Here is a 21,889-nt window from a genome sequence, read left to right on the forward strand (position 1 = left end):
TATTTTGCAGGAAGCAAGAATCCACTTGAACTCTCAAACCTGTCAGTGGAGCGTGAATAACTTGAAATGCTTTGTGTGGCATTTGGGAAATGGAAAGAATTCGGGGGAAAAAAGAGAATGATGGAGGAGGGAGGGGGGGGGTGGAGGTGAGGGATGTTTGTGAAAGCACAGCCATTCTGAAGAAAAACTTTTCCCACCGACTTTTCCCCCGACAGGGATTGATGAGGCCTCGTTTGTTTTTCCTGACGTCATCTTTTCTGCCCGTTTTTTACACACTTATTTCCAGAGGCGAATCTAAACTCCGGAGCATGTTGTTGTGAATATTTAATGAGTCCATAAAAAAATGTTTTCCCTGTTTGGAAATCAATTTGCCATAAGCGTCTGCATTATGAATGAACATGGCTTCTGATTCGGAGGAAGTAGGACCAGTAAATGTAAGGTCTTGCACAAGGCTCTCTTTCTCTCCCTCCCCCTCTCTCTCTCTCTCTCTAGCGTTCTCTCTTACCATCTTTCTTTCTCTCTCTCTCTCTCTCTCTCTCTCTCTCTCTCTCTCTCTCTCTCTCTCTCTCTGCCTCTCTTTCTCTCTCTCTCTCTCTCTCTCTCTCTCTCTCTCTCTCTGCCTCTCTTTCTCTCCCTCCCTCTCCCTCCCTCTCTCTCTCTGCCTCTCTTTCTCTCTCTCTCTAGTGTTCTCTCTTTCCATCTTTCTCTCTCTCTCTCTCTCTCTCTCTCTCTCTCTCTCTCTCTCTCTCTCTCCTCTCTCTCTCTCTCTCTCTCTCTCTCTCTCTCTCTCTCTCTCTCTCTCTCTCTCTCTCTCTCTCTCTCTCTCTCTCTCTCTCTCTCTCTCTCTCTCTCTCTCTCCCTCTCTCTCTCTCTCTGCCTCTCTTTCTCTCCCTCCCTCTCTGTCTCTCTGGAACTCTTTCTCTCCCTCCCTCTCTCTCTCTCCCTCTCTTTCTCTCTCTCTAGCGCTCTCTCTTTCCATCTTTCTCTCTCTCTCTCTTTCTCTCCCCCCGCTCCTTCTCCCGCTCCCTCCCTGTCCCTCTCTCTCTTTCTCTCTCTATCTTTCCATCTCTCTCGCTATCTCTCTCGCCCTGACTGTAGTTTCTCTTGGGTCTATAGGATCCTAGACCTGGCTGACCCTGCCATTGTATCCACACATCTCATGAGGATACAGTGTTGGTGGTATGCCGTTAGAAGAAATGCATACCAATGTGCATAGCTATGTGGAATATGTCAGGGTAGCCTATCTATTATCTGGTCCCACCCCTTTTATTGATTGCAGAGATGAGAAAAGCGAGACTGGTGGAGATCGGGTAGGAAGAGAGATGAGGATGTGATGTGTGACTGTGTGGTGTTTACAAAGGTGCAGAGAAAAGTGTGCAAAGAATGCCACAGGTATGGCTGGAGAAAAAGTGGTGGGAAACATAGAGGATATCAGAGGCAGGAAGGAAGAGATGGACAGATGACAGGCAGATGAAAGGCAGAGTCTCCATCCTGAGGCAGAGGGCTCATGGCGAGATTCTGTCGTCGTTATTCTCCCAAGCAGCTCTGAGGCGATTAGTGACCTGAGCCTGGCTGGCTCTGGCTGTCCCCTTGCCTTGACACCCCAGTCCTGCTGTGACCACCACTGGCCAAACCCAGACCCGGCAGGCAGCCTATTAACTATCCACCATCACCCGTCTCAACTCTCCTCTCTCTCACTCCCTCCTTCTTACTTCCGTCTCACCTCTCCACACTGGGAAACATCCTCCCCGTTAGGCTCTGTAATTGGCCCCATGTTCGTCTTTGAAGCCATATCCTCCTTTCCGTTGTTGTTTGTTTACTTTGTTACTATCTCTTGTTGTGTCTGGGTTTCTGCTCACGATGGCTGCTGTGGCTGATGGTAGTATAGATCCTGTAGTCTGGGGCGAGACGCGAGTCGTGAGGTTGGGCAAAATAAGTGGAAATGCCAGAGAGTGGCTCTGACCAAGCAGGATAAATTTAGAGGCAAAGCGAGGCTCCAGGAGAAGAAAGGAGAGGTGATGGTGCTGTCCCTGAGCTCACAGGCTGGCTGTTTAAAGGGGAGCTTAAAGGAAAGCGGGGAGCTGAAGCCACCTGCCCGGGCTGGATGTGGCCGTTCTTATCTCCTATAATGAGCAGAGTGGCTGGGATTAAATGTACTTACTGTTCACCACACACCTGCACACCAAGTTTGAAACATCATTTAGTCTGCGTTATGTCACAAGGAATCTAACGAGAATTTGAAAATGAGTTTGAGAGGTGCTAGAGAGCAAATTTTACAGTACAGTAAGGAAGCACATGTTGTTAGCCAAGTCTGGAATCGACACGTCAAGAACACTCTCTCATCCTGAATTCTGTTGGAAGGGTGCTGGGTTATTTTGACCGGAGTGTGACTGGACTAGACAACCGGCTGTGGGGAAGTCCTAGCATAAATGTTAACAACAGGTGCTACTTTACCTGTATCATCAATGACAACATTTCATTGAGTTGCCGTGATTTGTGATGGTGTCGTGATAGTAGTTGTAGACATAGTAGTCGTTGTAGTAGCAGTATTAGTCGTTGTTTTCGTTGTCGTGGTTGTGTTTGCATGGTAGCCTTACCTTGACCTTATCACACACGTTTTGTATTGGTATCTTCAGAATCAACTGCTATTATGTACCTGCTTGTCTTTATCTCAATTCACCCATGTTGTTTTGTTTTCTCCCTCCTGAAAAGTGTGTGTTCTGTTGCATCTCCTATTCCAGTTCCCTACCCAAGCTCTCTTCACTATGACCCTCGCTCCATGCCTGAGCCTGTGGCCAGTCTGAGAGCCAGCCACTGCAGTCCAGTCTTTTACTTACTGGACAATGGTAAGAGGAGGGACGACAGCCCAGGGAAACCTGTCCCTTTCACGTCCTATCGCTGGGGGAGTGTGCGTGGGTGGGTGGGGGGCTGAGGGGTGGAGGGTGGAGGGAGGATGGTTTGTGGGTGGGTTTGTGGGTGTGGGGCGTTGCATGGTAGCATATGGAGTGTGCGTGGGTGGGTGGGTGGGGGCTGAGGGGTGGAGGGAGGATGGATTGTGGGTGGGTTTGTGGGTGTGGGGCGTTGCATGGTAGCATATGGAGTGTGTTCCTATGCTTGTCTGTTCCAACTTTCAACATTGTGATCCATGCATCTGTGAGCAGAAGATGTAGGCGTTGTTGCATTGCCTCAGCCCCAGCTGTAGGGGGCGATGTGTGTTTTGTGCTGGGTCTAGTCTGGTCTTGTGGCCTTTCATCCTTCATCAGCCGTGCTACTGAGGAAGGCTGTGGAGAAAAGCGGGAGGAGTCAGTCAAGGTCAGACACTCCTCCCTAATTCTTCAGCTCCTCTGTGATTCATCCATGTTGTTGTTGTTGTTGTTGTTGTTGTTGTTGTTGTTGTTGTTGTCATGTTCTTGTGAGGAAGACCATGCATCTTTGCCCTTCCTGTTGGGAGGCACTCTGACTCTCATTCCTTTGTAACACTAACTTTGTCTATTTGTTTTTTCTCACCCACAACCTCCTCTTTAACATAATAACAACATCTAATACTCTGTGATGTGTCTAACTGCATGGACTCCATGATGATACCAGACAGCTGTTTTTAGGTTCTCTATTCCCGCCCCCAATGAAATATCGACCTGTCAGGAGCATCAGAAACCGACAGGCTGATTAACTTTTAGTTACACATTTCAAATATGGACAGACCAGGAATAGTTTACCCCCGATTTTGATAAGGAATGACCGTACCAGACATTTTTATTTTAAAGACAGTTGGATTTAATGGATAACATAAATTGGAATCAAATCAAATATTACGAGTAGGCTACACCAACATTAGTTTTCCATTCACATGGGTAAATTGCTACAGTAGATTTGTCGTGGTAAATGAGAAAATACTTTATTTATTTATTTATTAACTTTATTTCAGTTGTACGGAAGGATTGTCAAATCGATGAATTGCACTTAATCTACTCAAAAAGTAGGACTAAATGGTTCCGTTGATAATACCCATCAACAGGGTGAACATACTGTATCTTCAGAGACTTTGGTCGCAGGCAGGTCTAAGGTAACACCGACATCAGCTTTAGGGAGCGGTAGAGGTGTCCAATAATGGTTGCCTTTGAGATTAGCTGTGCAAGTGAATTTAACCCATATTGATGGTATAACAAGAGATCAATTAACGGTAATCTGGTGGCCATTGATGGTTTGACAAGAGATCAATTGACGGTAATCTGGTAGCCAATGATGGTTGCAATATGCTCCATGTCACTAGCAATTAATACTCCCTAAATATTTACCATAAAATGGCATTTGGATGTTATCAGGGCATATAAACAAGACAATATACTTTTCTATTTCGTAGGGCAACAGGTTGATATGTAGCATAATTAGGTCCCCAAAAATGTAAATACTGTCATTTGTTAAAAGGCATCGCTGGCACAATGCACAGTCCCACTTTTTATTCAGTTCAAACATCCTTCTATCCAGCAAACATATTCCCACAAGAGTCCTAACATGGTGCAAATGATCTGTTAAATGACGTGTAGAATTCCACCTGTGAATAGTGAATACCAGTGCTATTGGTAGAGCACTGTCATTCCATCTTTATATTCCTCTGTTTCGACACAGTTCTGTTGCTACGCATCATGGCCGCAACATCTGGCCACACACACAGACACACACACACACACACACACACACACACACACACTTTATTGATTTCAGAATTAAATGATGCCACGGCACTATATACCACAGCAATTTTGTCACAAGCACCGCACAAAGGAGAACATTTCATTTACATCAAAATCCCTTTCAAATTCTATGCTCCCAACAAGGCAATTTATCATAAAATGACTCCTACTTCAATTCTACCTCAGCACACCACTTTTCCCCTACTCAAAGCCCATGAAAGATGGTGGAATTCAGACTTTTGGCCTCTTGAATTATTATCTGTAAAACAGAGTATTTTTTGGGGGGCCCATAAGAGTTTGTTCAATTTCAAAGCTAAAATGTTCTGGATTCCACTTATAGATGTTGCAATCAAACAACTGCACTTTCCAATATCTGCTAGCTTGCCCCAAACATTACTTTACAAAGATTGGTGTGTGGTTTCTTGATTTGCCATCCTTACAACATCCCACATTTCCCATACACCAGAATAATTATCTAACCAACCAAAACCAGTGACCTCATGGTATGTCCTTTGAATCGACTGAGGAAAATTGAATGACCGTCTCTCAACATGTACCTTTGCAGTTCTGTATATACTGCAAAATGCTTGCAAAATGTTGAACTTGTTTGTTTCTTTCCAATCTGTTTTGTGTTTATTTGAGTTCCCAGTTTATTTATGTTTCTTATGCCAAACCCCCCAGGCCTTAGTGAACTCTGACAACCCGAACATACAGAAATAAATAAAACAAACAATCAGAAAATACCTCTACTTAAATCAGTTGCTTTTGAGTGGCCAGAGAATGGAAGACTTGGAAGACACACTGGGAAGGAGTCTTACCTGAAAACGGGTTTCTCAGTTCCTGTTTCTAGAACTGCTTTCACTGTTCCCGTGTCTACACTCTCTGACAGGGAGCACTGGCCTCTGGGAAAACCATGGAGCATGATGGGAATGGCCTCTGCATCTGCCTGCCATGTGCGACAACTGCACACTTTTGCACGTTTTGAATTACGTTGTTCAGTTTTTGTTTAGTTTGATCTTTTGTTTTCTGCATCGTTTGGCTTTTACTTTTTCTTCCATTTTGGTTTGGTTTTGGCTTGGAAACATTAACTGCTCCTTTCTTTCCTATGTCTTTTGTTACAGTAAAGGGACCCGGCAGAAAGTTAAGTCTGCCAACAGATCTTAAGACTGATCTTGGTACGGTAGGCGAAAGCCAGCAGTTTTTACCCTCGTTTCATTTGATTAATTGACTTCCTCTTTTGTCCTGTTATGCGCAGATATACATTTTATATTTGTTTTTATTTATGTTGTTCACATCAAGTAGCTTCCTCTTCACGCAACCAGCAGTATTTTCTTATCACTCACTTCTTCTCCTCGACCAGCTCATGATGAGACTGAATGGCCTGTTCTGTCCTTCTCCTTTGACTTTCTATGTCTGTGTTTTTACCCGTCTTAAGCTTTTTTGTTTATCGTACATTTTGCAAGTGTTTCCAAAGGTGGCTCTTACCTCATGCCCATGTCGTTTTGGGAGATGCATTTCCAAATGTACTCTCGCTCTATTGAGATTGGACCCTTCTCTGTCTCTCTATACAGCCTCGCTACATCGTGATTGGATCATTTTCTATCTCCAAACAGCCTTGCTCTATGCTGTGATTGGACCATTCTCTAACTCTAAACAGCCTTGCTCCATCGTGATTGGATCATTTTCGTCTCTCCAACGGGACTTGCTCCATTGTTGCTGGACCATTCTGCATTTCCTGTAGACTGTAGCGACACGCTCTTTCTCAGTACATCCCTTGAGCTCCTACACCCCTTGCAGTCACAGGTTCTCTCGCTCATGCTTCTGCTCTGTCCTGTCCTACTATATACCTCTACTATATGCCTCTTCAATTCATATACAGTACACTACTGTGCCAATATCTACAGTATGACATCTGTGAAATGACAACTGTTTCCTTCAACAGGTTTGAAATGTGTGGCTGTAGTTTTAGAGTGAGACCGTGTCGGGTAAACAAGCCATCATTTAACAGGAAATTAAACTGAAAAGGATGATAGTTGATAGCAAAAATGCACCTACCGCATTGGGAAATGTATCCCCTTTTAAACATTGAACAACAATTGGAGGCTAATCAAAAAAGGTTCAAGCACTATTCCAAGCAGTCCAAATTCAATTAAACATGCAGTGGAACAAAAATCTATTTCAACCGTGATCAGTGCCCTGTTTAGGCTGTTAACATAGTAATGCACCTATGTAATTAGTTCAAATATAATATGAGCAGCTGTCTGTCATTAGTCAAGGATACAGCTGCTACAAAGTGGGACTGTTTCATGTGATTAAATTACTTGAACCTGCGTGTGTGTGTGTGTGTGTGTGTGTGTGTGTGTGTGTGTGTGTGTGTGTGTGTGTGTGTGTGTGTGTGTGTGTGTGTGTGTGTGTGTGTGCGTGTGCGTGTGTGCGCGCACGAACGTGTGTGTGTACTGTATGTGTCTGTGTCTGTGTGTGTGTTAGAGCGAGAGAAAGAGAGAAAAGGAGAGTGAGTGTGTGTAGGTGGGGTGGGTAGACTGCCATTTTTTTCTGATGTGGACCAGTTTCCTTTAGACTGTGCCAGGACAAACCACTGATTGGCAGACCCAACCATGATGATAAGTGCTAGCCAGACACACAATGGCGTAGTCATGTAGCACATTCATTGGCACTAGAGCTATCCTCAGTTTCCAAGCCCACTATTGCCCTGCTACAGCCTGCTGTGAAACTGGACTGAGGCGCACGCGGACTGGGTGGCACCACAGAGTCTTTCATCCTCACTTAGAAAGTGAACTAGATTTGCATCAATGGGCCTAACAAGGGATTTGGTGTTAGGAGTGTGTGTTCCTTCAAATCACCATAGCTAAACAGACAACCCACTAGAGATTCCTGTCTGGCATATTCAGTAGTTAACACGAGGCCAACTTAGCCTGGTCCCAGATCTGTTTGTGCGTTTGCCTACTCCACTGTCAAAACGAACATGTTTTTGCATGACAATCTCTAGAAGGAGTTGGCAAGCGAGAGGAAGCAGACTGGCACCCAGGCCTAATGCCAACTTTCTGAATGCAGCTCTCACTCAACGAGGATTGCTCCCAACAAGCCTCCCTGTCACACACACTGATTACTGCTCTGGAGTGTAGCGCTGGTGGAGTGCTACCTCACTGAGAGCTGTCAGTCAATAAAATGCCAAAGTTTTGTTTACTTGACACTGAAGACATGGAAGCGGCAGAGTGGTCTGCATCTGGCACAGACGTCGTCAGCTGCTTAATTCTTAGTCTCTTGGCGGCAGCAGAGCTTTCCCTGTTTGGCTGACGAAGCCACAGGCTGACGAGCTGCGGAATAGGCGCCAAGCCCATAGAATCCCCCCCCCACCCCACAAAAGAGATTGCGTCTCATTAACATAGAGTTTTTGGCTGGAAAATACCATTGGAGAGAGCATGCGCACACACACAAGCAAGTGTGGGCACCCACGCCGTATCAATATGAATATACACAATTCAGAGCAGGCACCATACATGTACCCACCTTGTCTCAGAGGCATCAGCCAGTCCTGTATGCTGTTTCATTAACCTACACTGTATACCTACAGTATCAACCAACTCTATTCAGAGGCATCAGCCAGTCCAGTATGCTGTTTCATTAACCTACACTGTATACCTACAGTATCAACCAACTCTATTCAGAGGCATCAGCCAGTCCAGTATGCTGTTTCATTAACCTACACTGTATACCTACAGTATCAACCAACTCTATGCAGAGGCATCAGACAGTCCAGTATGCTGTTTCATTAACCTACACTGTATACCTACAGTATCAACCAACTCTATGCAGAGGCATCAGACAGTCCAGTATGCTGTTTCATTAACCTACACGGTATACCTACAGTATCAACCAACTCTATTCAGAGGCATCAGACAGTCCAGTATGCTGTTTCATTAACCTACACTGTATACCTACAGTATCAACCAACTCTATTCAGAGGCATCAGCCAGTCCAGTATGCTGTTTCATTAACCTACACTGTATACCTACAGTATCAACCAACTCTATGCAGAGGCATCAGACAGTCCAGTATGCTGTTTCATTAACCTACACTGTATACCTACAGTATCAACCAACTCTATGCAGAGGCATCAGACAGTCCAGTATGCTGTTTCATTAACCTAGACTGTATACCTACAGTATCAACCAACTCTATTCAAATATTGATACACTCTGGAATCCACCCAAAGGTCTCTGATTTCTTAAATGTTTGAAGTGCTGCACCGCTCCTGATGCTAGTCTGGTGAGGACCTTACTGGTCAAAAATGTATTACCTGAGTTTCGTCGGCACCTCTCAAAAGTAAAATAAAGTTCGGTACTGAGTGTGAAACTCTCTCAATGCCACTTGAGGACAAAAACAAAGGGATGATGAAAGACTCTGTAAAATGCCTGGTCCGACCGAATGTACTTTACCATCACCTGTGAATCTATTTATTTATTTTAATCAATATTGTTTTGTATCTTTTTTATTTTCTTGGCATGGATTGAGTAAAAAGCTTCTCCCTATATTTTGACAGCTTTTCCACTCTCCTTCTCTCTCTTTCTCTCTGTAATTATCTCTCTAACTCTCCATCTCCATCTAAATCTAACTATCTCTCTTTAACGCTCTCTCTCTCTCTCTCTCTCTCTCTCTCTCTCTCTCTCTCTCTCTCTCTCTCTCTCTCTCTCTCTCTCTCTCTCTCTCTCTCTCTCTCAATTCAATTCAAGGGGCTGTATTGGCATGGGAAACATGTGTTAACATTGCCAAAGCAAGTGAGGTAGATAATATACAAAAGTGAAATAAACAATACAAATTAACAGTAAACATTACACATACAGAAATTTCTAAAGAATAAAGACATTACAAATGTCATAATATATACAGTGTTGTAGCGATGTACAAATGGTTAAAGTACACAAGGGAAAATAAATAAGCACAAATATGGGTTGTATTTACAATGGTGTTTGTTCTTCACTGGTTGCCCTTTTCTTGTGACCAATAGGTCACAAATCTTGCTGCTGTGATGGCACACTGTGGAATTTCACCCATTAGATATTGGGAGTTTATCAAAATTGGTGTTTGTTTTCAAATTCCTTGTGGATCTGTGTAATCTGAGGGAAATATGTGTCTCTAATATGGTCATACATTTGGCAGGAGGTTAGGAAGTGCAGCTCGGTTTCCACCTCATTTTGTGGGCAGTGTGCACATAGCCTGTCTTCTCTTGACAGCCATGTCTGCCTACGGCGGCCTTTCTCAATAGCAAGGCTACGCTCACGGAGTCTGTACATAGTCAAAGCTTTCCTTTAAGTTTGGGTCAGTCACAGTGGTCAGGTAACTCTACCTCTCTTCATCTCTCTATCTCTCTAACTAGATCTCTCGTTCTAACTCTAACCTCAACCTATCTCTCGAGCTAGATCTCTCGTTCTAACTCTAACCTCATTACCTCTGTCATTTTCTCTTTACCATAGACGTTTTTTCCCTCTCTCTCTGCTTTGTTTTCCTGAAGTCGTTTGCTAATGCTTTGCCGTTGTTGCAGATCATGTCAATGGACATTGCACTAGTCCCACCTCCCAGCCCTGCTCCGTGGGGAAGCCTCGCATCACAGGGGTTCCCGAGGGCCCGCGGCTCACCCGGAGAGGGCCTGGCCGACCGCCCTTCCGCAAGGCCCAGTCCGCCGCTTGCATGGAGATCTCTTTGCCTGTTTCCTCCCACACAGAAGGTGTGTGCTTGTCCCCTTCCCCTTAAACCCTCTTCCTAACCTTTTCATCCTCCCATCCTAAGTGCATGTCTGCCAGTCATCAACAGGTAGGGGGTGAGAGGTTGGTTGAGTTGTGGTTGGTGGGATATCTGCTGTTTTCTCATTCATTTTGATTGTGCTTTCTCTGACTTTTCTATCCTGAAGAAAAAAATGGTGAACGCTGTATTACTGAAGCATAACTGACATTGAATGTTACAGTATTATGTCCCTCCTGGTTAGTCACCATATAGCAGGGTGGACACTGTGGGACTTTTCTCTTCAGCATTGTCTGTGATGAGTGTTATATTGAGTAGATGATGACAGTTGACCACTTCAAAACATGTTGCGTCACATGTCAAATTGTAAGAGAACAGCTATAAAGTCAAAGTTCACAAAAAGGTTTTGCTGAAGACAAATTGTTGGGGATTTTCACACACATTTGCTCGCACATAATCCAGCGGCCCTTCCGCTTTGACCTCACTTGTCATTCACAGCCCTTCACTTTCCACCACACCACCACAATGTGACTACACCACAACACTAAAGCCCACACCCTCACTTTGTACCACCCATACCGTCCCTGTGTTAGTGTATCAATGGTGACAGGGTGGGTGTTTTTGTGTGTGTATATCTATGTGCTGTATGTGTGGCGCCAGAAGGTGTTTCCATTCCACACTGTACTGTGTGGTATGTGTGTATGTATGTATGTATGTATGTATGTATGTATGTATGTATGTATGTATGTATGTATGTATGTATGTATGTATGTATGTATGTATGTATGTATGTAAAGGTGTATGTATATATATATATATATATATATATATATATATACCTGTCTAACTCCCTCTAGGTGCTTATCTGACTGCAATACTATATCCCAGATGTTGCTACTTGGCTGAATGTATCTGAATGCTGCTGGTCATTTGTCCAGTGTTTTCTCAACCATTGCATTTGTGATCTCTGGTTACTACTTCAATAGGAAGGTTATCGTCATATGTTTGTCCCGTGTTACAGAGCGTAGGTACGTTTCATTGTTGTGCTCGAATGTGCCTTGAGGCGTCCTGCCACAAATAACATCAAACAGGGGAAATCCTCTCATCTGACACTGTCAAGCGGTTACTCACATCTACTTTCACTCTGTTCCTTGTTGAGCCAAAATGTTTACCTCTCCCCTGCGAAACGCTGTGAGAGAAAACGGCTGCTGTCTTGATGGGTATGAACATGCCATTACGTGCAATCATACCTCCCTGTCAGTCAGCCTTCTTTAGTCACAGTCAGAACGCTGTAGGGACAGCTCGAGACAACATCAAACGACGGACATCCATTCATTGTTTTCCGCACTTACGTCTCTATAGCCTGGTGGGGAGGGTTGGGCCAGTAACTGGAAGGTTGCTGGATCGAATCCCCGAGTTGACAAGGTAAAAATATGTAATTCTGCCCCTGAGCAAGGCAGTTAACCCACTGTTCCCTGGTCACCGAAGACGTGGATGTGGATTGAGGCAGCGCTCCGCACCTCTCTGATTCAGAGGGGTTGTGTTAAATGCGGAAGACACATTTCAGTGGAATACATTCAGTTGAACAACTGACTAGGCGTCCCCTTTCTCAGCCAGCTACATGACCTCGCCCCCCTGGTTGTCTCAACTAGCATCCTATTCCCTACATAGTGCGCTGCTTTTGACTCAGGCCCATATGCCTCTGGTCAAAAGTAGTGCACTATATGGGGAATAGGTTGCCATTTGGGCCGCAGCCCTTGTCTTATAGCAGCTTACTGTCACTCAGCTCCTGGTCCATTAATAGAACCAGTCTGTCGGGATGCGGTCCTTTTCTCAAAATGGACAAAATGACGGTGAAATGTGTTGAGTGTTGAGATCAGCTGCCCAGGCCTGTTAATCCTGAGTAGAATGTAACATCCACAAAGGAAATGTTCTACTGGGTATATTCAGGAGGTGGGGCTGTGTGCACCTTAACTAAATGCAAGTTCAATATGCATTTACATAGGCGATAATAGGCTCTTAAACACAGAGACAAGTCGTCTAATGTAACGTTGCATGGTTTATGAACACAGTCCTCCTCCTTACCGAGGAAGCTAAACTCAGGTAATATTGTTAAAAGTGCTGTGCAGATTTTATAAATTACCTTTCCACTATGGATCTGAACATCTAGATTACCACTATGGATCTGAACATCTAGATTACCACTATGGATCTGAACATCCAGATTACCACTATGGATCTGAACATCTAGATTACCACTATGGATCTGAACATCCAGATTACCACTATGTATCTGAACATCTAGATTACCACTATGGATCTGAACATCTAGATTACCACTATGGATCTGAACATCCAGATTACCACTATGGATCTGAACATCCAGATTACCACTATGGATCTGAACATCTAGATTACCACTATGGATCTGAACATCTAGATTACCACTATGGATCTGAACATCTAGATTACCACTATGGATCTGAACATCTAGATTACCACTATGGATCTGAACATCCAGATTACCACTATGGATCTGAACATCCAGATTACCACTATGGATCTGAACATCCAGATTACCCCTATGGATCTGAACATCCAGATTACCACTATGGATCTGAACATCTAGATTACCACTATGGATCTGAACATCTAGATTACCCCTATGGATCTGAACATCCAGATTACCACTATGGATCTGAACATCTAGATTACCACTATGGATCTGAACATCCAGATTACCACTATGGATCTGAACATCCAGATTACCACTATGGATCTGAACATCTAGATTACCACTATGGATCTGAACATCCAGATTACCACTATGGATCTGAACATCCAGATTACCACTATGGATCTGAACATCTAGATTACCACTATGGATCTGAACATCCAGATTACCACTATGGATCTGAACATCCAGATTACCACTATGGATCTGAACATCCAGATTACCACTATGGATCGGAATATCCAGATATTATTTCAAGAGCTGCATACTAAAACTATACATTATTATGAGTGGTTATGTCAACATCTAAAGGTTAATGTATGTATACTGTTGCTCCTCAGAATGTCAAACATTACTGATAGATGTGTTACACAATTCTTGTCCTTCTCTATCAGAGAGTTAGCGTAATCCACTCTCTGACCTTTCTGAGTCATTCTCAGGATGCCAAACGTTTGACCTGGTATTGATCTGCTGTTGTGTGCTGTCCTGTCAGTGCACAGACCGAGGGGTACTCTGAGTACTGTAAGCCTGGCCAAAGCTCTTCCTATCCAGGTCACACTAGCACTACCGTGGCCTGGCTGGTTCATCCCGATCCGGACAGATTAGCAGACAGACACCAGTGATCCTTCCAGCTAATCTCTCCGCGGTACAGAGAGGATGGGGACTGCTTCCAAAACGTCACAGTTAGCCGACCTGCGCCGGCGTCAGAGGGCTCTATCACCCAGCTGGAGCGTCAGATCAGACAGATGGTCAGGCAGGTAGGGAGGGACGGAAGGCAGACTGAGCTAGTTGTGTTCCAAGAGGACCCTGGACCCTGGACCAGCCACGGGCCACGCTGAGTTGTGTTTGATTAGCCGAGGCTGTCCGGAGAACAAAACATTTTAACTTGTCAAAAGTAGCAGCTGCTCCCGAATTGCAAAGACAGTGGGTGATTGTCAGGGATAGAAGTGGACAGGGAGAGAAAGAAAACGACGAATTTATCCATGGTAATGGCAACATAAGAATCTCTATTCCTGAAGATTTCGAAACACACACACACCGGCATGCACCCTTTCACAAAAACTGTGTGATTTGTATTTCCATTTCCTGAACAAATCCTCCATTAAGGCAGAACCCATGGAGCTGGGAGGCAGGCTGCAGTCTGCTGTGTTCCACATTAGCATACGCTCCATGTTTTAATGAAGGCCACAGTCGCCTTTGTTACTGATCAGATTGATACTGACATGCTATAAATGCCTAGTTTACATATATTCCCAGAGCTCCTGGGTTAGAATAGTAATAAAATCCCCTTTAGAACAGAATATTAGTGCCAAAATGTAGTTTGTTCAATTTCGCTGTAACTTAGAACCTTGACTTCTGTTCGTAATGGAATGAAATGACGGCAGGACGTGTGAAAGCCTTTAGTTAACCTAGATCAGCGTCGTCGACACGTTGAAGTCGCCAGAGTGCGAAATTGGGAATCGCCTAGATAACAATGAGGAGTCATTGACCGCACAAATAGGCCTAATACTCATTCTCTCAAAGCTTTTCACACGGTAAGGTGAAAAAAGAAAAGAATTTGTAAAAGGACAGATCACCTCATTTGAACTCAAACTGTGTAACCGTATCAAAACTAGCCAACAGCTCAACAGGTGGATCTTAAAGTGGTTTCCTCAAAATGTCAAAGCACATGGGAGACCAGGCGGTGTTAAAGTATTGTTAGTGCTATATATGCCCTGGGCGGTTCACTAACTATGTTTAAATATATTTTCCTCTCACCATGGAGACTATAGCTGTGTCCTAAATGGCACCTGTTGCCTTTATAGTGCGCTACTTTTAAACAGGACCCATAGGCCTCTGGTCAAAAATAGTGCACTACGTAGGGAATAGGGTGACATTTAGGACATACCCAGTCTATGGCGTGTGTTATGCTGGTGCTCCCATCAGGCAGTGCGACCCCCTTACCCATTCAGTTTGTCGCTGGCGCTGGCGCTGGCTGGGTTACCACAGCGATGAAACAGCAGGGTCACTGGAATAATGAAAGGTCAATGAGCGGTGTGAAGGGCTGAGTTTCTGTAATGAGGCCCACACACCGGGCGACACGCCACACACACACCAGGCGACACGCCACACACACACCAGGCGACCCGCCACACACACACTCATACACCAGACGACACACACACCAGAGAAAGGGGACAGGCACAACATAAACAACCACGCCATGTCTCCCTGTCTGACAGAGAATTAAATATTAAAGCTATGCAACATGAGGCAATTATGGCCTGTGAACATAGTTCCAGCTTTGACATTGTTAGGAGCACACAATGACTGACTGGACGAAGACATCGATCGCTGCCACCTTTTACTGCAGTGGGCTAAATCAGGGTCACACAGAGTGTTTCTTGGTAGTCTTAAACAAATCTACTTTAAACAAAAGTATACACCTCACACACATCGTAATGAGCTTAAAAGAAATAAGACACCTGTACCATGTCAGATATAGAGTTGAAATGCATTTAATTTGGAGATTATACACATCACAGAAGACTGAAATATAACAAAACTGTTTGACATAGAAACACCAGATTTTCGTCCCATGAGGCCAAAGTGGGCGCTTTTGGTCATTCACTCCCTAGGTGGTACGTGGGGTATTAACTTGCTGAAACCTATGGGTTTCATTCTAGTAGTGATGAAGTTATTGACCGAGGTGTCAGATGTAGCTCCAGGGCGTCTGTCTGTCCTCGTCTCTCCACTACACTGTCTATGTGTGTCTTGAGTCGCTGAAGCATTGCCCTCCCTCCTTACCTTCCTCTTTACTCCCCCCTTCTTCTCTCCTCCTCCTCCCCTCCCTCTTCCTACTATATCCCTGCTTGGCCCCCTTGGGGGTCCCCGTGTCCTGTCCGAGTGCCACTGTGCGTGACTTTCATTAGCTACCACCTTGAAGACTCTGTCATGCACAAACATAACCCGGACACACACGGCAGAAAATGAGCTGCCACTCTGGACACAGGCCCGACTACAAAAGCCATTATATTCTCTAGCCTCAATGCTAGCCGGCAGCGTTGTAGCGTAGTGTAGCGTCGCCCTAAACAGGGCTCGGCTGTACTGCAGCCTGGAGGGATGTTATTTCTCTTCATATCCCTATTGATTAGTCACAGAAACAGGTTTCACTTGTCATGTATGGTCCGAGGAGTTTGGCAGGAGGAGGAGGGTTCGGCAGTTTCTTTCTGCTGGAGGGATAAAAACGTCTCTGTTTCTCCCTTTTTCTTTTGTCCTAACCATGCTCATCCCCACTGAGTTGTTTTTTTTCTCTCTCCCCCTGTGTCTATCTCTGGTATTGCCGTCTGTCCCGTCTGTCCTTCTGTCGGCTGGTTTTCTGGCTGGCTTGGTTGGTGTCTGGGGTTTGAATGGGGGTTGTGATGTGGGGGAATAGGTGGCCATGCGTCCAGGAGGGCAATGCTTCAGCAGTTGCATGGAGTCAGTATGTACTCCCACGACGAGCACCACACCACCTCCTACAACTGGAGCGAGAGAGGTAAGGGGGCGCAGTGCACCGCCACGTGCGGCCCACTGTCCGCAACTCCGTCGGCCAGTAACGTCCGTCCTGTGGCCCCACGTTGCTCTGTCACCGTCCATGTCCTGTCTAGAGATGTTCAGGGACACACGCTTGTTGCTCTTGTACTTTGGGTTGACAGGATGAACTTTATGTACTTTATCTCTCCATGGCTTATAGGAGTGTGTGCTGTGTCCAAGGTACAGCTGTTCTGTATGTGCTTAGTGTACACTGTCCTAATGTTTGCATGCCACGGACACACATCTTTATTGCTGCGTTTTTGCTTGTTCAGTTTTGTTTGCTTGCCTGATAATCCAAGACACTGTGAAATGCCATGAGGTGCATTAATGATGTGCTGGTTCTTTATTCTGATACACTTTTTATTTTCTACTGTTAGTAAAGACAGAGTAGGGCAGAGAGAAAGCAGTGTTTAGCTAGAGCCCTTTCCAATTTGTTCCATTTGCCTTTTGAATGAAAATATTAAGAGTGAACCTTGGGCAATGCAGAAATCCCCAGCCGCTGTTAAGTTATAAAGTCTACGGTGTTTGTAGAACAAGCCCAGGCAGCACATAGTCAGGTTGTAAATAATTGAGAAGTGCATGAATCATTCTTGGGCAATACAGAAATACTTTTATGGTGGAGGCAGGAGGCTAAATCTATAAATATGTAATAGAGGATCCGAATGCCTAGCAAGGCAAGGGGTCAACACAATCTGTGTGTTTTGATGTGATGTGTGTGCGTCCACCTATTTTGTGTGTGTGTATGTGTTTGTGTGTGTGTGTACAATATGAGTACCTGTGTTTTGTGTGTGTCTGTCTCTGCGTGTGTGTGTGTGTGTGTGTGTGTGTGTGTGTGTGTGTGTGTGTGTGTGTGTGTGTGTGTGTGTGTGTGTGTGTGTGTGTGTGTGTGTGTGTATGTGTGTGCACATCAGGGTATTTCTTGAACCTGCAGTGAGTGAGAGAACATAATAATGGGAAAATTCAAAAGGACAGAAATGGTTTTGTACTGTGTGTTTGCTTTCATTGGGCCATAATCAAATGAGTCATAGATGGATCCAACGGTAACCAAGCACTACAGCTGTGACTTCATGTTGGTTTGTGGTGTGTGTGTGTCTGTCTCTGCATGTGTGTGTGTGTGTGTGTGTGTGTGTGTGTGTGTGTGTGTGTGTGTGTGTGTGTGTGTGTGTGTGTGTGTGTGTGTGTGTGTGTGTGTGTGTGTGTGTGTGTGTGTGTGTGTGTGTGTGTGTTGCACGTGTGTGTGTGCTCTCACTTGGCTGCTCGTTGTCTCTCCTCCCTTTTAAGCAGCTGTTTTCTCCCTTCTCTATGTTCCACATCTCTCTCTTCCTGGTCTTATTGCCTTGTTTCTCTTTCTGTATATCACCCTCTGTTTTCTGTCTGTCTGCATACTCCATTGTCCTATTCCTGTTCTCTCTCTCTCTTCTTCTCTCCACTCTGTCTACTGTTATACTTCCTTCCTTTTTTCCTTCCTTCCTTCCTTCCTTCCTTCCTTCCTTCCTTCCTTCCTTCCTTCCTTCATTCCTTTCCTCTCTCTCTTTCTCTCCTTCCTTCCTTCCCTCTCACTCTCTCTCTCTCTCTCCCTCCCGCCCTCTCCCCCATCTGCCTCATTGTGTCTGTGTCCTTCACCGTAATTTGTTGCAAAGCAGAAAGTAGAGAGAACTCATTCAGTCGCTCGCGGAGCTCCAGTGTGTCCAGCATTGATCGCGACACCAAGGAGTCAGTGACCACGCTGCAGTTCGGAGAGTCCTACGGCCGTAAGGGCGATGCTCTGCCTACCGCCTGCCTGTGGGTGGGCACCAGCCTGGGCGTGGTCCTGCTCCTGCCCATATCCATCCCCACAGAAGAGGAGGAGAGGATGGAGGAGCCCATCACCATGGGGCCCAGTGGTGAGCCTGTCTGCGTGAGGGAATGATAGATGGTCTGGGGGAAGGAGATCCCGAATGTGGCCTGCCTTAGCCTTCGTTATTTTGATGTCATTGACATTAGACAGGATTGTAATGGAGGAATCACTCACTGACTCACAGGGTAGGGTGTAGGGGTGCAGGTTCATAGAGGGCATGGTTGTGGGGGAGGGGCTTACTCTTCAAGCCCACCTAAGCAACAATTGAGAAGAGATTATCGATATGCTAACGTGGGTGTGATAATGGGATTTGCAGGTTGGCATTCTTCGCTGCCCTCCTACTCTCTCATTCCATTTCAATGACTGATATTAGTCAATATTAGATAGCAAGATCAGAAAGAATTGAATGTTTGGTGAATATAGAAAAGATCTTGGATGTCACGTTACCGAAAGTGCTATCTTTTCTTATCTTGTCTTATCTGCCTCTTTCCATGGCACACCCAGGTACCGTCCTGATGCTAAAAGGCTCTGTGTTGCGATTTGCCTTCCTGGACTGTGGGGGCGCTCTCATTCAGAGTCCCTACGAGGTGTGGCGGGACCCCAACGGTCCGGAGGACCCCGACCGGCCCCGCAGGCGCAAGCTGATCAACTTCTCCCCGTCATCCTCCCAGGAGGCGTGCGGTGACGGTCACCTGGCCGTTGTGTGCTCTGAGAAGCAGGCCAAGGTCATCCTCATGCCCACCCAGGCTGTCCTGTTCACCCACAACATCACCGAGTCCTCCTTCCTCCTGCGGGCTGACGTTGTCTCCGTCTGCAACAGCGTCTGCCTGGCCTGCTTCTGCGCCAACGGACACATCATGACCCTAAGGTATACGGTCGGTCTTTCTCATGCCTCTTAAAAGCTGTCTTGGTCGTGTTCCCTTGATGGATCGAAAAGACCTGTCTTTCTGTCGTATTCCTACAGGCCCATGAGATGACTTCTACTACTACCACCCTTGACAGCGTTGTGTATTTTCTGTTGTTGTCTCCTCCCAGTTTGCCCAGTCTAAGACCCCTGATGGATATCAACTATCTTCCCTTGACCGACTTGCGTATCGCCCGGACCTTTGTCTTCACTAACGGAGGTCAGGCCCTGTATCTGAGCTCTCCTACAGAGATACAGCGTCTCACATACAGCCAGGAGATGACGGACAACCTACAGGTCAGCACCCATCTGTGTGTGCATTTGTGTACTGTGGAGTTTAGAATGATCTGTACTTGTTTGTGTGTGTGTGTGTGTGTGTGTGTGTGTGTGTGTGTGTGTGTGTGTGTGTGTGTGTGTGTGTGTGTGTGTGTGTGTGTGTGTGTGTGTGTGTGTGTGTGTGTGTGTGTGTGTGTGTGTGTGTGTGTGTGTTTGTGTTTGTGCGTATCTGTGCATGTGTTTGTGTGTCTATCCTTGGTAATCTCATTGCTCTGTGGGTATGACAGCACATTGCGTCCTGCAGCTTTGGCAGAGTGATTTCTCAGAGCCAGTGGTGCAGTAAATATATGGGTGCTATAATTGATACCTTTGCTAAAGCCCAATCATGACAGTGGCCATTGAAGTGAAATGTCACGCTTGTCATGTGTGGTTTGAGCTCCACTGCGCTGACTCCGTGGTGGTGGAGTGTGTGTGTGCGCAGCGTTGGCGAGTAGTGAACGTAGCTTGGTGGTAGTTGAACTACATTCTAATCTAGGTAGTGTTTTCAGTAGTTAATTACTTTTTTTGTCATGTCGTGCTGTAGCTAACTACTGGAACTACACACTATACATTCAGCAAAGATAAAATAAAATATGGTTGGCAGGAATTTCCTTTCTTTTTCGGCATCAGACCTGCCCAATTCTCACTTGAAACTAAACGCTGACATTCTGTACATTACCTTAGAAAAATGGATGATGCAGTGGTGTGAAGTTTTCACTAATGAATCGCACTTATACCACAGTGGCAAAATAAAACAACATTAAAGCACACATTTACTGGTAGAAATAACATTTCTTTGTTGATATATACAGTATATATATATATATATCCGTGGTAATCTCATTGCTCTGTGGGTATGACAGCACATTGCGTCCTGCAGCTTTGGCAGAGTGATTTCTCAGAGCCAGTGGTGCAGTAAATATATGGGTGCTATAATTGATACCTTTGCTAAAGCCCAATCATGACAGTGGCCATTGAAGTGAAATGTCACGCTTGTCATGTGTGGTTTGAGCTATGTATATATATATATATATTTATATATATATTTACAAAAAAAAGCAAATTCATGCTTTCTCATCTTTTGTTTACGGTCATTTGTTAGATTAGTTCTATATCTAGAGACAGGACCCAGACGTTAGTTCTATTAGTTCTATATCTAGAGACAAGATCCAGTCGTTAGTTCTATCAGGTTTATATATAGAGACAAGACCCATTCAGTTTGATTATTTCTATATCTAGAGACAAGACCCAGTCGTTAGTTCTATATCCAGAGACAAGAGCCAGTTGTTAGTTCTATTATTTCTATATCTAGAGACAAGACCCAGTTGTTAGTTCTATTATTTCTATATCTAAGACCCAGTCGTTAGTTATATTTCGTTTTATTTTTGTAACGGAAGTGTAACTACATTTATTGCAGTGTGAAGGAATCGGTAGCTAGGAAAACTATATTTTCAGAGTAGCTTTCCCAACACTGTGTGTGTGTGTGTTGCTATAGAGCCATCACAACAAACACACACTAATAAGAGCAGACATTGGTGAAGCTCCAGCTTCAGACATGCAGTCCTTCTCATCCAGCAACATGACTGAACATGCAGCATAAACCTACTGCCATCTGCTGGCACAGTAAAACTCCAACACTGATATGCTTCTCAGCAAGTGTCCTTTTTGAAATCGGCAGACAAGTGATGACTTCCCCTACAATATTTCAAGCCTGTTTCATCAACTGCATGCTTTTTTTAGCCAACTTGCAATCCCTAAATATCCACAAATCCCATTGTGCGTAATCTACTGTTGTGTGCCTCTGGTTCGATATGACTGTAACTGTGTGTTTATGTTGGTTAGTTAGGACTGTGTTATGACTGTATTACTGTGTGTTTATGTTGGTTAGAAATGTGTATTAATGTGTGTGTGTGTATTAATGTGTATGTGTGTGTGTGTGTGTGTGTGTGTGTGTGTGTGTGTGTGTGTGTGTGTGTGTGTGCGTGCGTGCGTGCGTGCGTGCGTGCGTGCGTGCGTGCGTGCGTGCGTGCGTGCGTGCGTGCGTGCGTGCGTGTGTGTGTGATTTTGTCATGTGCCGAATGCTGATACGCTTACTT

At 44.9% G+C, this 21,889-nt stretch overlaps 1 protein-coding gene across 12 annotated transcripts in view; it reads left to right on the forward strand.

Moving 5' to 3' along the window:
• The window catches only part of stxbp5l (syntaxin binding protein 5L), a 258,352-nt gene that overhangs the window by 231,248 nt on the left and 5,215 nt on the right, over positions 1-21,889 (forward strand). For 2 of the 12 annotated variants that reach the window (XM_052522027.1, XM_052522029.1), the window contains 7 exons: positions 2,742-2,846; positions 5,813-5,866; positions 10,252-10,434; positions 16,598-16,699; positions 18,381-18,620; positions 19,079-19,442; positions 19,610-19,775. In XM_052522027.1, coding sequence (XP_052377987.1) covers positions 2,742-2,846; positions 5,813-5,866; positions 10,252-10,434; positions 16,598-16,699; positions 18,381-18,620; positions 19,079-19,442; positions 19,610-19,775 — 1,214 coding nt within the window. The remainder of the gene's footprint in view (positions 1-2,741; positions 2,847-5,812; positions 5,867-10,251; positions 10,435-16,597; positions 16,700-18,380; positions 18,621-19,078; positions 19,443-19,609; positions 19,776-21,889) is intronic. The other 10 variants (XM_052522032.1, XM_052522034.1, XM_052522033.1 and 7 more) reach the window with 6 other exon arrangements.

Source organism: Oncorhynchus keta, chromosome 7 (assembly GCF_023373465.1).
Source record: "Oncorhynchus keta strain PuntledgeMale-10-30-2019 chromosome 7, Oket_V2, whole genome shotgun sequence".
In the NCBI taxonomy this organism is placed as follows: domain Eukaryota; kingdom Metazoa; phylum Chordata; class Actinopteri; order Salmoniformes; family Salmonidae; genus Oncorhynchus; species Oncorhynchus keta.